The sequence below is a fragment of the Scyliorhinus torazame genome, chromosome 11 (assembly GCF_047496885.1).
Source record: "Scyliorhinus torazame isolate Kashiwa2021f chromosome 11, sScyTor2.1, whole genome shotgun sequence".
NCBI classification, from domain to species: Eukaryota; Metazoa; Chordata; class Chondrichthyes; order Carcharhiniformes; family Scyliorhinidae; genus Scyliorhinus; species Scyliorhinus torazame.
The window spans coordinates 50,863,245-50,880,801 of record NC_092717.1 but is presented as its reverse complement, the minus strand read 5'-3'; the positions used below and the strand labels follow the sequence as shown (position 1 = coordinate 50,880,801).

The 17,557-nt window shown below is 47.7% G+C and overlaps 1 protein-coding gene across 9 annotated transcripts in view; it reads right to left on the bottom strand.

The window, feature by feature from the left end:
* sugct (succinyl-CoA:glutarate-CoA transferase) overlaps positions 1 to 17,557 on the bottom strand; it is an 842,325-nt gene that overhangs the window by 690,381 nt on the left and 134,387 nt on the right. For all 9 annotated transcript variants that reach the window (XM_072467239.1, XM_072467242.1, XM_072467243.1 and 6 more), the window contains one exon: positions 14,657 to 14,748. In XM_072467239.1, the coding sequence (XP_072323340.1) occupies positions 14,657 to 14,748 (92 nt within the window). The remainder of the gene's footprint in view (positions 1 to 14,656; positions 14,749 to 17,557) is intronic.

The following is a 17,557-nucleotide window of genomic DNA, read 5'->3' as shown; positions in this document are numbered from 1 at the left end:
ATCTCGCCTCTGGATCACTGTCTGAGAGAAGTTTGCACATTCTCCCCCTGCTTGCGTGGGTTTCGCCCTCACAACCCAAAAATGTGCAGGGTAGGTGGATTGGCCACGCTAAATTGCTCCTTAATTGGAAAAGATTCATTGGGTCCAATTTATAAACCAAAAAAAATGAAAAAAAAATAGTGAATGGTGAGCGAGCGTTTAAAAGCAGCTCCCCTTGTTAGCGGCGAGACGCTGAAACACGAGTCTGGCGAATCAGACGGCGAGGCGAACAGTAATGGGGAGAAGCTTGTGGGGGCTCATTCCGGCACCAGGTTAAGTATGGGCTGCGTTTGCTCCAACACGGCTGTCGATAAACACTCGCACACAAAATGACACTTAGAAGTGTTCCCGTTCAGGACAGCATGGTGGCGTAGTGGTTAGCACCGCTGCCTCACGGCGTCGAGGTCCCAGGTTCGATCCCGGCTCTAGGTCACTGTCCGTGTGGAGTTTGCACATTCTCCCCGACTCTGCGTGGGTTTCGCCTCCACAGCCCAAAAATGTGCAGGGTAGGTGGATTGGCCACGCTAAATTGCTCCTGAATTGGGACAAATGAATGGGGTACTCTAAATTTATATATATTTTTAATTGTTTCCGTTCCCCGCACCTGCAGGAGATGTTCACAGATTCGTTGGCGAGGGACACACTGCCACCTATGCTAGCACAAGCCTCAATTTCGCTAATACCTAAGAAAGACAAAGACCCAACGGAGTGCGTTTCATACAGACCCATCTCACTACTAAACGTAGATGCCAAAATACTGGCCAAGATCCGAGACAAAGGCTGGAGAACTGTGTACCAGAAGTGGTTGCAGAGGATAAAACAGGCTTTGTCAAAAGTACAAGGCTAACATCAAACATCAGGCACCTGCTGAACGTGCTCATGACCCCCTCCGGGGAGAACACGTGAGGTGATCGTCCCCCTGGACGCAGAAAGGGCCTTTGACAGAGTCGTTTGGAAGTACCTTAGAGGTACTGGAGCAGTTCAAGCTTAGAACAGGGTTCACCTTTTGGGTGAAGCTCCTGTATAACACTCTCATGGCGAGCATATGGACAAACAACACCAGCTCCCAGTACTTCCAGCTGCACAGGGGGACCAGGCAGGGATGCCCGTTGTCCCCGCTGCTGTTCGCCCCAGCGATCAAACCACTAGCGATCGCATTCAGAACTGGAGGGGGATCCAAAGAGGAGGCAGAGAGCACAGAGTCTCGCTCTGTGCGGATGACCTGCTCCACTATATCTCTGACCCACAAAGCAGCATGGAAGGTATCATCGCGCTCCTGAAAGAGTTTGCTGCCTTCTCAGGCTACAAACTCACCATAAGCAAAAGTAAAATCTTCCCATTGAACCCACAAGGGGGAGGGGCAGCACCGGTGGGACTGCCGATTAAACAAGCCCCACACAAATTCCGCTCCTTGAGGATCCAAATCGCTCATGACTGGACGGGGGTTCACAAGTGGAGCCTGACCAGCCTGCAGAGATGGAACACACTCCCACTCTCCCTCATGGGGAGAGTGCAGACGATCAAAATGAACCTGCTACCCAGGTACCTCTTCATACTAAGATGCATTCTGATCTATATGCCCAAAGCCTTTTTCAATTCTTTGGCCACGGCAGACGCTACGAGAAGAACTACTGGACGCAGACATTTTAGGTAGAGGGAACTGTAGCGACATGTACGAACAACTGTTACAGAGGGCCGACACTGCTGGACGTGACGAGGGGGAAATGAGATAGGGTGGGGACTCTGGAGCAAAGCACTACATAGGGTCATCTCCACCTCCTTGTGCACATGACACAACCTAAGGCAACTAAAAGTGGTACTCAGAATCTACTTAGCAAGAACCTAAATGAGCAGGTTCTTCCCAGAGGTGGAGGACAGATGTGGACAGTGCCAAGGCAGCCCATCCAACCATAGCCACTTGTTCTGGTTTTGCCCCAGACTTGCTGGGTACTGGACAGCCTTCTTCGAGGCAAGTTGTGGGGTTGAGGGTGGAGCCATGTCCGAAAGTGGCGGTCTTCGGGGTATCAGACCAGCCAGATCTATTCCTGGGAGGAGGGCGGACGCCCTTGCCTTTGCCTCCCTGATCGCCCGCCGTAGAATCCTGTTCGGCTGGCGGTCAGCAGCACCACCCAAAGCTGCAGACTGGCTGTCCGACCTCTCGGAATCTCTCCAAATGGAGAAAATCAAATTCGCCATCCGAGGGTCGGAAGATGGCTTCCTCAAAACATGGGAGCCATTTACCCAACTGTTCCGGGACCTGTTTGTGGCCAACAAACAAATAAACAAGTAGCCAAGAGCCAGGGAAACTTAGCCAGGACATGATAGAAGAGAGGGAAGGCAGGGAGGACCGGGGTGGGGGGGGGGGGGCAAGAGGGAGTAGCCAAACCCAGCAGAAAAGAAAGGGGAGTAGCAGAGAAGGGGCAGGACGGGAGGGGGGGGGGGGGCAGAAGGGGGGGGGGTGACAGGAAGGGAGAGAGGGGTGGGGATGGAGAACAACAGAGGGGAGCCAGAAGGAAGGAAAGAGGAGGGAACATAAACTGGTTGGAAGAGCACAGGAAATGGCAACGACCACAACAAGCACAGCAAGGCGAAAGAGAGAAAGAACAGGAAGCAACGGGATGACCAAAGCTGAGGCAAATGGACAAAAACAAAACAACAAAAAAACCGACCAAGAGATGCAAGTGACATCAGGGGCACCAACCTGGTTTTGTTTTGTTTTTAAAGAGAAGGGGGAGGCGGGGGGGCGGGTAGAGAAACCCCTGCCCCCCTTACTGCTATGTGTTATGAAAGTTTTCTTTGTTTCTTTTTATATATACTTCCTCTGGGTTTTTTTTGTTTCTCTGTGTGTACATTTGTAAGTATATCATGTATAAAACCCAATAAAAACATTTTTTTTTTTTTTAAAGAAATGTTTCTGTTAAATCGCACCCATTCTTATTAAATGGTGCAGCAGGATCAAGGGCGTGTTTACTCTACTCCTGCTTCTATTTCCAATCTTCTTGGCCACACACCAATCAGCCCTTTTATTTTCCCATGGGAGTAGCCATGCAAAGAAATTTAAGCGGGCAGTCACTTAAGCAAATCATCTGTGCACTCCCAAAATAATTAAATGGTACTTTCGTACCAGAACCCGATGGAGGGCAGTGCACCAAAATAGATCTCTAATCATCCTAAATTCGGTGCACGCATCCATAGAAAGTCTGGGACAAAATGTAAGTGCAATGAACGGTTCGAACCATCGGAGAGAGATAAAGATAAAAGATATGAAGCAAAGTAAATAAATAAATGGTATCACTTTGTACAAAGATACACAAGTCGTCCTACTGTTTAAATTTTGCATCTTTGTGACATTAGATTAGATTTAGATTTATTGTCACGTGTACCGAGGTACAGTTAAAGTATTGTTCTGCATACAGTCCGGGCAGATCATTCCATACATGAAAACATTGAACATACAATAAATACATGCGGTTACATGATGAAAATACATAAACATTTATTAATACTCTTTAGATTTAATCAGATAGAATACAGTCAGTGTTTGTCTTTGCCCAGTTCAATCACCAAAACTACCTATTTCCACCAGCGAGGCACTGCTGATTAAACCCTAACCCGGGCTTTTGTCACCATCATGCTCAATTTCTCCAATGTCACTTGGCATGCAGAGTTAGTCAACTTGCACCTCACCTTTACCACGCATATCCTATCCAGTACTGAGTCCCATGCCCCTGTTAGCTCTAACCCTACCTACCTCCATTAACTTTCCAACCCCAGCTTCTACATCTTCATCCATAGCATCGCACCTCCCTACCCTGTGATTTTCCGGGCGAGCTTATTCCTTCACAATTCTTTGAGACTTCAATTCCATGTTTGGTAGCCAGCCTTCAGCTGTTCTAGCCCTCTGTTCTGGAGTGCACTCTCTTCACCCTCCTTTGAAACTACCTCACCATCTCCCAAATTTCTATTAGAACATACAGTGCAGAAAGAGGCCATTCAGCCCATCAGGTCTGCACCGACCCACTTAAGCCCTCACTTCCACCCTATCCTCGTAACCCCGTAACCCAATAATCCCACCTAACCTTTATGGTCACTAACGGCAATTTAGCATGGCCAATCCACCTAACCTGCACGTCTTTGGACTGTGGGAGGAAACTGGAGCACCCGGAGGAAACCCACGCACACACGGGGAGGATGTGCAGACTCCGCACAGACAGTGACCCAGCGGGGAATCGAACCTGGGACCCTGTCGCTGTGAAGCCACAGTGCTAGCCACTTGTGCTACCGTGCTGCCCAATACCTTTGAATGCTCCACTTTTGCGAAATGCCTTGGAATATTTTATCTTAAAGGTGTCTTAATAAATGCTAATGGTCATAATCAGGTAACTCCCCAGTTTGTGCACTGCGCTCATCACGCTATCTACCCCAGTCCTAATTATTTCAGGATTCTGATATGTCTGCACTCACACAGAAACTTTTGTTGCATGGTGCACCACCTAGTGGTTTATGCTGGAACAATATCTAAAATTTTGTATCGTTTACTCACTCGTGTCACACAGGCTGATTTCACAAATAGAAGTGTGATTTATCAAACTTTTCATTGAGTTTTAGTTCCAAGGATTTGCATACACCAACTCCTGGGAGACCCTGAATTGTGACTGTCCAAAATGGAGAATGTTCATTCGGGAAGGCACCAATTTTGATATCTCTCGTCATATTTTTTAATCATCTAGACTCAGGATACGGGGTACAATTTCAAAATTTGCAGATGACAGAATTGCAAAGTATTGTGAACTCAGAGGAGCTTAGAATTGGGCTTCAAGAAACCATAAAAAGACTTGTAGAAAGGACACATGTGGCAGATGAAATTTAATGCAGTGATGCCTGAAGTATTACACTTTGATAAAAAGAATGGGGAGAGGCAATATTAAATAAGGAGTCTAAAGAGAGTGCAGGAACAGAGAGATCGGAGGGTATCTGTGTAGATTCAATGAAGAGTGCAGGAGGGCATGCTAAGAGGGGCACTATGCATACCTAAAAGTGAAATGTCAGCCTGGTAAAGCTACAACACAGAACTACTTCCATGCCAAACAGAGGAAACAGCATGCAATAGGCAGAGCTAAGTGATCCCACAATCAAAGGTCAGATCTAAGATCTGCAGTCCTACCACATTTGCGCCACACAAGTGCCAGGTAATGACCATCTCCTACAAGAGAGGATCTAACCACCGCCCCTTGACATTCAATGACATTACCATTGTTGAATCATCCTGGAGGGTTACCATTGGTCAGATAGGAAGTGGACTAGCCACATTAATACTGTGGCTACCAAGGCAGGCTAATGGCTAGGAATCCTGCGGCGAGTAACTCACCTCCTGGCCCCCCAAAGCCTGTCCACCATCTAAAAGGCACAAGTCAGGAATGTAATGGAATACTCTCCACTTGTCTGGATGTGTGCAGCTCAAACAGCGCTCAAGAAGCTCAACACCATCCAGGACAAAGCAGCCTGCTTGATTGCTCCCCCTTCCACAAACATTCAAACCCACCACCACTACCATCCAGAAGGACACGAGCAGCAGATACCTGGGAACCCCACCACCCGGAGGTACCCTTCCAAGTCACTCACCATCCTGACTTGGAAAGTCACTCACCATCCTTCAGTGTCACTGGGGCAACATCCTGGAACTCCCTCCCTAACAGCCCAGTGGGTGTACCTACACCTCAAGGACTCCAGCAGTTCAAGGAGGCAGCTCACAACCACCTTCTGAAGGGCAACTTGGGATGGGCAATAAATGCTGGACTAACCAGTGACACCCACATCCCCTAAATGAATTTTTAAAACATTTTAAAACATCCAGTTGTGAATGATGGTGGACAATTAAACAACTAATAGGAGGAGGGTCCACAATTATATCCATGCTCAATGATAGGGGAGCTCTGCACAACGGAAAGGCAGAACCATTTGCAACCATATTCAGCCACAAATGCTGAATGGTCTTCAGCCAATTCAATTTACGCAGTTCACACCAGAAAGGGACAAAAGGAGCTGCCTATCAGTATAGGGGAAACTCGCAGATTACTAACTTTGGGTAGCCACTAATGGGTTGCAGAGACCAAATTCAAAGAGGTCAATAAAAGGCCACCTGCATTTCATAACCCAGACTGGTCAACAGAAGCCTGCTCATCTGCTAAAACAAAGAACACGCAACCTTCCTTTCAATTCTTGATAGCTAAGACACTGAAAAATCTTGGGGCCCCAGATGAGAAGTATACATGCTTTGTCAAAGACGGTGTGGAAAGATGAGAGTCATGTGACATGGGACTCTGGCTTGTGGAACCAGTAATATTTGCCTTGTTGAACTGAAAAGCTCAGTTTGCCATTTACCATCTGACCGGCAGCCTCACAGAAAAGGCCCCATCTACACCGCTTCTGCTGGGAATTCTGTACCATCATCTAGTAAAGTCAACACCATCAGAAAAGTGAATTAGACAGCATCAGTTTTCAACCCATTGACCTCAGTGAAGAAATATCTCATTCGATTTGGATTCTGGACAATATTTAAAACAATATTAATTTTCTCTGTGGTCTCTGAACTAGAAATCTTTTTTTCCTCTGTTTCTCTCTTTATAATCTGAATATGAGAGCTACATTGCAAACCCTCTTTTGCAAATAAACAAACCATTTGAGTTCATCCTGTCTCAAGTGTGCTCTGGGTTATTAATAGAAAATTGGATTGCAGCAAAACCGAGGGGTTGGGAAATACGCCATTGCTTATGAAGAGGGAAACAAATGAGAAAAAGTCACTGGTGGAAATGGTTTATAGGCCCTTGGCAATAATGTTTTAGGAAAATGGATAAATCAACAAATAATTCAGGCTCTAAGAAAGGTACTGCAATAATGGGACATTTCAATCTTCATATAGTTTGAATGAATTACATTGGCAAAGGTAGCCTGGAGGATGAGTTCATTGAGTGTTTTCAGGACTGTTTCTTAAAAGAATCCTTTCTGGAGCTAACCAGGAAATAGGCTATTTTAGATCTTGCAATCTATAATGAGACAGGATTAATGACCTCTTAGTAATGGATCCTCTGGGTAAGAGTGATCATAATATTAAAGAATTTCGTTCAGTTTGAGGGTTAGAAATTTGGGTCTGAAACTGGTGCCTTAAACTTCAATGAAGTTAATTGAGGGCATATGTCAAAGCTGGCTAAAGTGAACTGGAAAAATAAATTAAAGGGTAAGACAGAAGAGAAGCATTGGCAGACATTTAGGGGGATACTTCATAACTTTCAACAAAAGTATAGTCCATCGAAAGAGAAAGGCCCCGTAATAAGGCTACACTATCCATGGCTAACTAAGGAAGTTAAAGATGGTATCAAATTGAAAGAAAAGATGTACAATGCTACAGATCAGTAGTAGCCCAAAAGATTAGGAAAACTTTAGAAACAAGCAAAAAAAAAATGAAGAGATAGATATTGGCGAGAGAGAAAGCTATAATCGGCGGTAAATGCTTCTACCAGTATGTGAAAGGGATAAAGAAGCAACAGTGAGCTTTATTCTCCTTGGGGATGAGACGAGGGAATTGATCACAGAAAACAAAGAAATGGCAGAGACTGAGCATCAGTCTTCACAGTACAAGTCATAAAAAGAATCCCAAGAGCAGGGGACAAAAGAGAGAGAGGAACTTTAAACAATCATGATTACTAGAGGAAAGGGGAAAACTAATGGGGCTAAAAACCATTGAGCCCCCAGGACCTGAAGGCCTGCATCCTAGGATCTAAAAGGAAGTGGCTGCAGAGATTTGAAGTGCTGTAACTACTTAAGGAGGGAGACGCTTCATGCAGGGACACCAGTTTGTCAGCCCGGCACGGTACTCCTATAGTGGTGGCAACTTTGCGGATCTGGGGTCAATGGAGAAGGCATGTGGGGGAAGTGAGAGCATCAGTTTGGTTCCCAATTTGCGACAATCACCGGTTTGCCCTGGGGAATATGGACGGTGGGTTCCGAACATGGCGGAGGGCTGGGATTGAGAGGATGGGGGATCTGTTCTTGGAAGGGAGCTTCCCGAGCATGAGGGCGCTAGAGGAGAAATTTGGGCTGGCGAGTGGGACTGATTTCAGGTGCTTGCAGGTGCGGGACTTTCTACGCAGACAGATTCCATCCTTCCCACGTGGAGCTCGGAGGTGAGATAGAAGAGGGCTTATGGGCAGAGGCGTTGGGCAGGGTAAATGCGACCGCAACATGCACTAGGCTCAGCCTGATTCAATTCAAGGACGTCCACCGGGCCCACATGACAGTGGCCCGGATGAGTAAATTCTTTGGATTGGAGGTCAGGTGCGCCAGATGTTCGGGAGGATCAGCGGACCATGTCCACATGTTCTGGGCATGTCCAAAACTCAGAGGGTACTGGCAGGGATTTGCAGACGTTATATCCCGGGTACTGAAAACAAGGGTGGTGATGAGTCCAGAGGTGGCAATTTTGGGGGTTTCGGAGGACCCGGGAGTCCGGAGGAAAGAGAGGCTGACGTTTTGGCCTTTACTACCCTGGTAGCCCGACAACAAATTCTGCTGGCATGGAGGGACTCAAAGCCCCCGAAGTCAGAGGCCTGGCTATCGGATACGGCGAGCTTGTTCGGTCTGGAGAAAATTAAGTTCACTCTTGAGGGTCACTGTCAGGGTTCGCCCGGAGGTGGCAATCATTTATCGTCTTCTTTGCAGAAAATTAATCGTCAGCGGCGGGGGGGGGAGTTAGGGCAATGTAGATTAATGGGTAGTTAGGCCGGGTCCTTGTTGGAGGGGAGTTGGTTTTTGCACTATGTTGATTGTTTTTTGCACACTGTTTTGTATTGTGGTTGTTTACTATGCCAAAATGCCTCAATAAAATTGGTTACCAAAAAAAAAGAAAGGAGGGAGACAGAAAACTACAAACCAGTTAGTCTGTCAATGGAAAATGCTAAAATCCATTATTAAGGAAGTAAGTAGCCGGGCATTTACAAACTCATAACACAATCAGGCAGAGCCAACATGGTTTTGTGAAAGGAAAACGATATTTGATGAGGGATGTAACAAGTAGGGTGTGGAAAGGAGAACCAGTAAATGTAGCGTATGTGGATTTCCAAAAGGCTTTCAACAAAGTACTAAAAGGTTGCATGAAGGAACCACTATATCGTAGCTTAATTTGCAGAAAATACAAAAATAGGAACGAAAGCAAGAGGTGATCAGGATACAAAAAGTCTGCAAAGAGATATGTTAAGTGAGTAGGCAAACATTTGACAGATGGAGTATAATGTGGGTAAGTGTGAGATTGTCCGCTTTGGCAGAAAGAATAGAAAAGTGGGATAATATTTAAATGGAGAGGGCCTGCGGAATGATACAGTACAGAGGGATCTGGGTGTCCTTATACATAAATCCCAAACAATATAGAATGCAGGAACAGCAAATAATTGGCAAATTAAATGTTGGCCTCTATTCCAAGGGCATGGAGTATAAAGGTGTGAAAGTCTTGCTACAACTGCACAGGGCGTTGGCGAGACAGCCGCTGAGGTACTGTAGTTTGGTCTCCTTAACTCAAGGAGGGATATACTTGCATTCGGCACTGTTCAGAGTAGACTCTCTAGGCTGATTCATGGGATGAAGAGGTTGCCTGATGAGGGAAGGTTGAGCAGGTTAGGTTTATACTCATTGGAGTTTAGAAGAATGAGAGGTGATCTTATTGAAACTTATAGGATTCTGAGGGGGCTTGGCAGGATAGATGCTGAGAGGATGTTTGCTCTTCATGGTGAAACCCAAAACTAGGGGTCAGAGTTTACAGACAAGGGCTCTTTTAAAATGGAGATGAGGAGGAATTTATTCCCTCAGGGATTGTTAAATTTTTCAAATTCTCTTTCATGGAGAGCAGTGGAGGCAGGGTCATTAAACATAATGAAGGTTGAGTTAGGCAGATGCTTGATTTACAAGAAGGCCAGGCAAGAAAATGGCGTTATGGCCACAACTAGATCAGACATGATCTAATCGCATATGATCGGCCGAATGGCCTACACTCCAACTCCTATTTATGATCTTATGGGCACCCTGCATCGATTTCTCAATTTGGCTAGCGATCTTAGTCATTAATGCTGTTGCCATCATAAAATCTTCTGTCCCTTTCTGAACAATCTGATGGAGGTGTTTCCTAACTTCAATTCTGAAAGGTCTGGCTCTAAATTTTAGGCTATGTCCTCCAGTCTCTCTTCACCCAAAAGAAGTGGACTATCTAGCCTATCAGATCCCCTTAATATCTTGAAAACTTCAATCAAATAATTCTGACCTTCTAAGAGAATAAAACCCTAGTTTGTGTAATCTCTCATCATAGTTTAACCTTTGGAGTCCAAGTATCATTCTGGTACATCCTTGCAAGCAAGCAGCTTGCTCTTCCTAAACTATGGTAGTCAGAACTCAACAGATTGCTTCTGGGCTTTATATGACTGTAGAATGCCATGTATAGTCTTGAAATCCAGTTTTTCTAGATATAAAACACAGCATCTCATTAACCTTTTGATTAAAAAGTCATGAGCAAGTGCAGAAAATAATGATGTACCTCGACTTCCCAAGTTTCTTTGGACTTGCACTGTTTCTAGCTTTTCAATATTTAAAAAGGGCAGATTAGAGTACTTTCTAGGTCCAAAATGGATGATCTTTAACTTGATTACATTGAAATCTACTTGCCATGGTTTCGCCCATTCACTTAATCAATATCCCTTTGTTATTTTTGCTTCCATCTACACTACTTGTAATGTCACCTATTTTTGTTGCATTGGTAAACTTGTGTATGTGCCTTTCTAACCATTCACTAAGCTGTTAATAAATTTGGGGAATAGTTCAGATCCCATCAGCCATCGCTGTGAGGCATCACGAGTCACATCCCATCAATCAGACCTGTGATGAATGTAGGAATGTCAGATATATATTGTGTTATATATATTTGGTGCAGTAAGAGTCAGTGCGTCAGTGTGTGGATGACTGCTGCAGTAATCTTTTTCAAAAGTCCTGGTTTAAAAGACAGGCACTTTGGTTACAAGGGATAATTAAAAGATTGTAAATGTAAGATCTTAATTTATTCCAGCCATGGATATTGTTTGCTGAAGTTGGGCTAAGGATTTTTGTTTATATAAGACGGTTCTCTAGATAATTAGAGACATTGGGCACTATTCACCCAAAAGATTTTAATGTCTGGTTTTGGCGAGTTGGTGGGGTGTTTCTTGGTGGCTGCTGAAGCTCGCCAGCAGGAAAGGCTCCTCACAGATTGGGACATCATTTTGGAAGGCTGCCCTGATCTTTCTTTCCCCCCCCCCCACTTTCAGACCCAACCCCCATTTTCGACACCCCCGTCTCTGCCACTCTACCCCCAACCTTGTGGAGGCCCCCGGGAAAACCCCCTCTCAAACTGGGCCCGATCTCTGGCATTGCCAATTTGGCACCAGGGCACCCTGGCACTGCTTGCCTGGCAGTGCCCCAGCCAGCCTGACAGTGCCACCCAAGCACCCTGGCAGTGGTGGCACTGTCAGGCTGGCAGGGGCACTTTCATGGCGCCTGGTTGGCAGTGCTAAGGCGTGAAGGCGTCAGGGAGTGCTCCAGGATACTACCTGCCCTGTCCCCCAGCACCCGCAGGTCTCTAATGGCCTAGGAAATCCCTCCCAGCTGCCATTACGCCTGCTCCACATGTGGACCAGCGCTAAACGGCTTCCTGGCGAGGTCACACAGGCGTGGCTGGTGAGTCCCAGGCTCCAGGAGAATATGACGAATATATATATTTAAATGAGCTGTACAGCTCATTTAAATATGCTGATCTGGGTTACAGCCAGTGAGGCTTCTTGCGAGATTCAACGGCCTGGTCCCGAAGCCAAAGAGAGAGCATAAACCCAAGAGGGTATAGGTCGAAACTGTTCAAAATCTCTCTTCATAAGACAAACCCCTCATCTCTGGAATCAATCTAGTGAATCTCCTCTGAACTGCCTCCAATGCAACTACAAATCTCCTCAAATTAGGAGACCAAAACTGCACAGTACTCCAGGTGCAGTCTCACCAATGCCTTGTACAGTTGCAGCAACATTTCCCCTACTTTCCATTTACCTTCCTTATTACCTGCTGTACCTGCATACATGTTTTCTCAGATTCATGCACGAGGACACCTAGACCCCTCTGCACTGAAGCACTCTGAAGATTTTCTCCATTTAGATAATCAGTTGCCTTTCCATTTTTTAGACCAAAATGCATGACCTCACACTTATCCACATTAAACTCCATGGGCGAGATTCTCCGACCCCCCCCCCCCCCCCCCGCCGGGTCGGAGAATCGCCAGGGGCTGGCGTGAATCCAGCCCTGCCGGTTGCCGAATTCCGGATGGGCAGAAGTCCCGCTGCTAGGATGCCTGTCCCGCCGGCGTGGATTGAACCACCTCTCTTACTGGCGGGACAAGGCGGCGCGGGCGGGCTCCGGGGTCCTGGGGGGGGGGGGGGGCGCGGGGCGCTCTGGCCCCGGGGGGGTGCCCCCACGGTGGCCTGGCCCGCGATCGGGGCCCACCAATCCGCGGGCGGTCCTGTGCCATGGGGGCACTCTTTTCCTTCCGCCTTCGCCACGGTCTCCACCATGGCAGAGGCGGAAGAGACTCCCTCCACTGCGCATGCGCGGGGTGCCGTGAGCGCCCGCTAACGCTCCCGCGCATGCGCCACCCGGCAATGTCATTTCCGCGCCAGCTGGCGGGGCACTTCCGCCAGCTGGCGGGGTGGAAATCTGTCCAGCGCGGGCCTAGCCCCTCAACGTTAGGGCTCGGCCCCCCAAGATGCGGAGGATTCCGCACCTTTGGGGCGGCGCGATGCCCAACTGATTTGCGCCGTTTTTGGCGCCAGTTGGCGGACATCGCGCCGATACCAGAGAATTTTGCCCCATATGTCAAATTTTGGCACACTCATCTAACCTATCTATATGCATTTGTAAGGTTTTTATTTTGTCATTGCAACTTACTGTCCCACTTATTTTTGTGCCATCTGCAAATTTGGCTATAGTACCTTCTATTCCTACAAGTCATTGATAAATATTGTAAATTGTGGTGGCTATTTACAGTGAGGAATTGGATGACTACCTGAAGAGAAGCAAATTGTAGGGTTACAGGAAATAGTCTGGGAGTAAGACAAGCTGAGCAGTTCTGTATCAAAAAGACGCCATCAGTTTCATCAGGCATGACCTGCCCTTTACGAATCCAAGTTGGCTCAGGTGAAATTTATCAAAGTGTTCACTCATTCTATCCTTAATTATTGACTTTAATAATTTCCTATAATAATACAAATCTTTTTTAATTGTCACAAGTAGGCTTACATTTACACTGCAATGAAGTTGCTGTGAAAATTCCCTAGTCGCCACATTCCGGAGCCTGTTCGGGTACACTGAGGGAGAATTCAAAATGTCCAATTCACCTAATAGCATGTCTTTCGGGACTTGTGGGAGGAAACTGGGGATGTTCCAGAAACAATTAACAAAAATAGTTCTAGTTAGCCTGATTTGAGACCATTCACACCTCTTTAACCTGGATCTATAAAGACTTAATTCCCTGCAAATGCTTGCATTCAAAGTATCGTCTTGCATCTTTGACTTTGTCTATATGTTTCTGGAACCTACCTCTTCATTCACCTGAGGAAGGAGCAGCACTCCGAAAGCTAGTGATTTGAAACAAATCTGTTGGACTTTAACCTGGTGTTGTCAGACTTCTTACTGTGCCCTTTATTACAGGTGGAGTCGGGTATGACACCAGGCAGCCTGCCTGCCCGCCCTTAGGCCTACTGAGTCCCTAAGTGTCGAATTAATGGCCACCTAAGGACCTCACTCTGCCTCTGCCACAATAAAAAAAAATTATAAATATTTTTATTCTCCTCCTTTTTCACATTTTCATCAAAATTTACAACAACAGATAATCAACAATAACAACAAAAACAATGGCAATCTCCTAGACAACAATCACATCAGAGATGCCATCTTTTAGGGGAGATGAAATGTAGAACTGAGACCCTGTCTGCTTGATTAGGTGGATGGAAAAGATCCCACGGCACAACTAGGAGAAGCAAAAGGAGTTCTCCCAACAAACCCCTCTCAGCCAGCACCAACAAAACAGATTAACCGATCATTAATTTAATTTGTGGAGTTTTGCTATGCAACAATTAGCTGCCTACATAACAGCAACAACACTTCAAAAAGTATTTCACTTGTTGCGCAGTCCTTTGGGATATTTAAATAAAATCTATTTTCTTTTTTTAGACACAGATGCATTAAATATAGTTTCATCTGTATTGGCTAAACATGGGTGTGCGGCTCATTCATAGGTTTAGCACATTGCAACACGTAAACACATTAATTAGCCCTTGATTAAATCCATGTAGCACTGTAATTAAAAGCACTGAATTTCACATTCCAGTCAGCTGACTAAAACTAATAATATACCTTCATTAAAAATTATTTCAGTTGATTAAATGCTGAAAACACAACACCCCTACTGCGCAATAGGGCAATCAAGGCACACTGCTCCAAAATCAATGTTCCCGTCTTCACAAGTGTCAGCACCACACAAACAAAACATAAAATGAATTAAATGTACCTGCGGACCAGTGATATGCATAAGGCCGGACACAGCACACACAATGGAGTCATACCCTGCACGTTGTGACATTGGGCCGGTTTGTCCATAACCTAATTTAAATAAAAAGATTTTAGAAGTGTAAATATTAGTTCCCTGATAAGACAAACACTACTAATAAGAAATAATCTCACTTATAAATTCTAAGAATGAATACTACTCTTAACCACTGGCTGATGGAAACAAATACACGCTTACTGGTATTTATGTATCTTTATTAGCTGCCATTCCCTTCCTCCAGTGCTGGATTCTAAATTAGCAACTCTGTCTCCTGATTTCATTTCTGTCTCCAGTACATGATTTGCCAGTGAGGCCAGCAACACTGTTCAATGTTCATTTGTCCACTTAACGAGGGCCCACGGGCTTCTTGCCGCAATTGAAGGCTCGCCAGCCGATTTTCCGGCACCGCGCCCGGTTGCCCCACCCCCCCCCTCCCGTTAACAGTGTTGAACAGCACTTAAGCAGCACTTGCTCAGCCAACCCCTACCAGCTCGCAACACTGCCGTCCAGGAGACAGGCCCCAAAATTCAAGGATGCAGACCTGCGGAGGCTCCGAGAGGAGGCGGAGGCTCCGAGAGATGTCTTGTTCCTCTGAGGGTCCCAGAGGATGAGCAACAGGACAGCCAGTGCTGCCTGGGACGAGGTGGCGGCAGCTGTAAACTCTGGCAGTGTGACCAGGAGGACTGGCCTCCAGTGTCACAAAAAAGCCCAATGACTTGCACTGGACAGCACGGGTAAGTAGACAGCAACGCTGCCCCCTCCCCCCCCCCCACCCCGAGACCTTTCCGCCCCCACTGAAGCATCCACCCCCCCAACTCACCATGCGACCCCACCCCCAGCCCTCACAACACCCTTCCCACCACTGTGAACCACCCATGTGGCTAACGATGCCCTCGGTGTCTCCTCAAGAAAAGCTCTCCCATAATCCCCGGGAGAAAACCCAGACTGGCGGAGGGGTGCCGGACTTAAGAATCCTCACATCCTTCAAGGAGCGGGCCTTGGAGCAGACTGGGGTGGCCGATACAGGGCGGTCACCCACACGGAGGTTGGTGGACGCCGCAGAAGTGAGGAATCACCAAGCACCTCCGGAGGGCCTGTCAAAAAATAGTTAATATTGCCTTACTGACTGACCCATCCCTCCCACTGACCACATGTCCATTCTCCCGCAGGTTGACCAGCCGACAGCGCCAGCCCATCCTGAATGGCCCCCTCTCCAGCCTCCCAGGAGACCACCTCAGAGGGGAGATCCGATCGAGGCGTCACAGCCGTCATCCCAACTCTCCATCAGTGCAGATACACGCACCTCGGTGGGAACTGTTAGTGGTCAGGCTTCTGGGGCACAATCTGGTGTGCACCACACAGCTGCTGGTGCACATCAGGTGGAGGCAGGAACCCCCAGGCGAGACAGCAGTCGGAGGCCTGCTGGATCCCAGGATCCAGTTGGGTCCCAGCCTGATGCAGAGCCTATGGAAGACGTGTACCTGTGGTAAACCACTGTATTGTATTGTATTGTTACATGCCTGGGCTTGTCCCTGCTGGCTCCACCTGTGGCTCCTCCCCTCGGGCTCATGTATAAAAGGTGGCTAGTCTCCGCCTCTGATCCAGTTCGGGATCACAGGCCAGGAGGCTTTCTGTTTAGTGTATTAAAGCTTCAGTTATGTTCACCACTTGTCGTGTCTTCATTGATCGCATATCAGTTTAATACACTAAACATCTAAGATGAATTCATCACTCAAGCCTGATCGCCTGGAGCTGGACCCACAGGCAGCCGACGCCACTGCAACTTTCGAGCACTGGCTAAGCTGCTTCGAAGCGTACCTGGGATCCTTCACCGAAGACTTCACCGGCCTCCAAAAGAAGCAGATCCTCTACGCACGGGTGAGCCTGCAAGTCTTCCTTCTCATCAGGGACGCCCCCTCGTATACGGAGGCGATAATGTTGCTGAAGGGACACTATGTTAAGTCTGTGAACGGGTTGTACGCTAGGCACCTTCTTGCCACGAGACGACAACGCCCTGGGGAATCACTAGCAGAATTCCTGCATGCCTTGCGGGTACTCAGACAGAACTGTGCTTGCCAGGCAGTATTGGCTACCCAACACGCGGAGCTGTTGATCAGGGACGCTTATATCGCGGGCATGAAATCGAGCTACATCCACCAGCGATTGCTAGAAGGGGGTACACTCTGCCTCCCAGAGACAGTGCAGCTCTCAAACTCGCTGGAAGTGGCCTACCAGAACATGGAGGCCTACACCTCCGACCGCGCGGCACCCTCGTGGACCTCGTGGGCGCCGCCATCACCCGACCCGGGTGAGGCGCAAGCCTGTGCCGCGCAGCAGCTCGCCAACACCGGAAGCCCCAAGTCCTACTTTTGCGGCCAGGGTAATCATCCAGACAACGCTGCCCTGCACGGAACGCAACTTGCAACGGGTGTGGGAGGAAGGGCCACTTTGCGAAAGCCTGCCAGGCCCGATCTCTCCCTAAAGCTTCTAGGCCCAGCAGCGCTGCCTGCTGCCTGTTGGGGCCACTCCCAGCTGCCGCGCCACCCGCCATGTGCGACCCTTGGGCGCCGCCATCTTCGATTTCGGCCACCACGTGCGACCCATGGGGGCTGCCATCTTTAACGCCATTTTGTACTTCACCCGCCACACGTGACCCATGGGGGCCGCCATCTTTGAGGCCATCTTGGGGCCACTCCGCAGCTCACCCGATCGTACGCTGGCCGCCGCTACCTCCGACCAGCCTACCCATCACCATCTGAAGCTCGCCTCCATCACGCTCGACCAGTCCGGCCTCATCACCTCACAAAATCGACAATGACCGTCCGGATTAAAGGGCACGAGACAGTCTGCCTTTTCAACTCC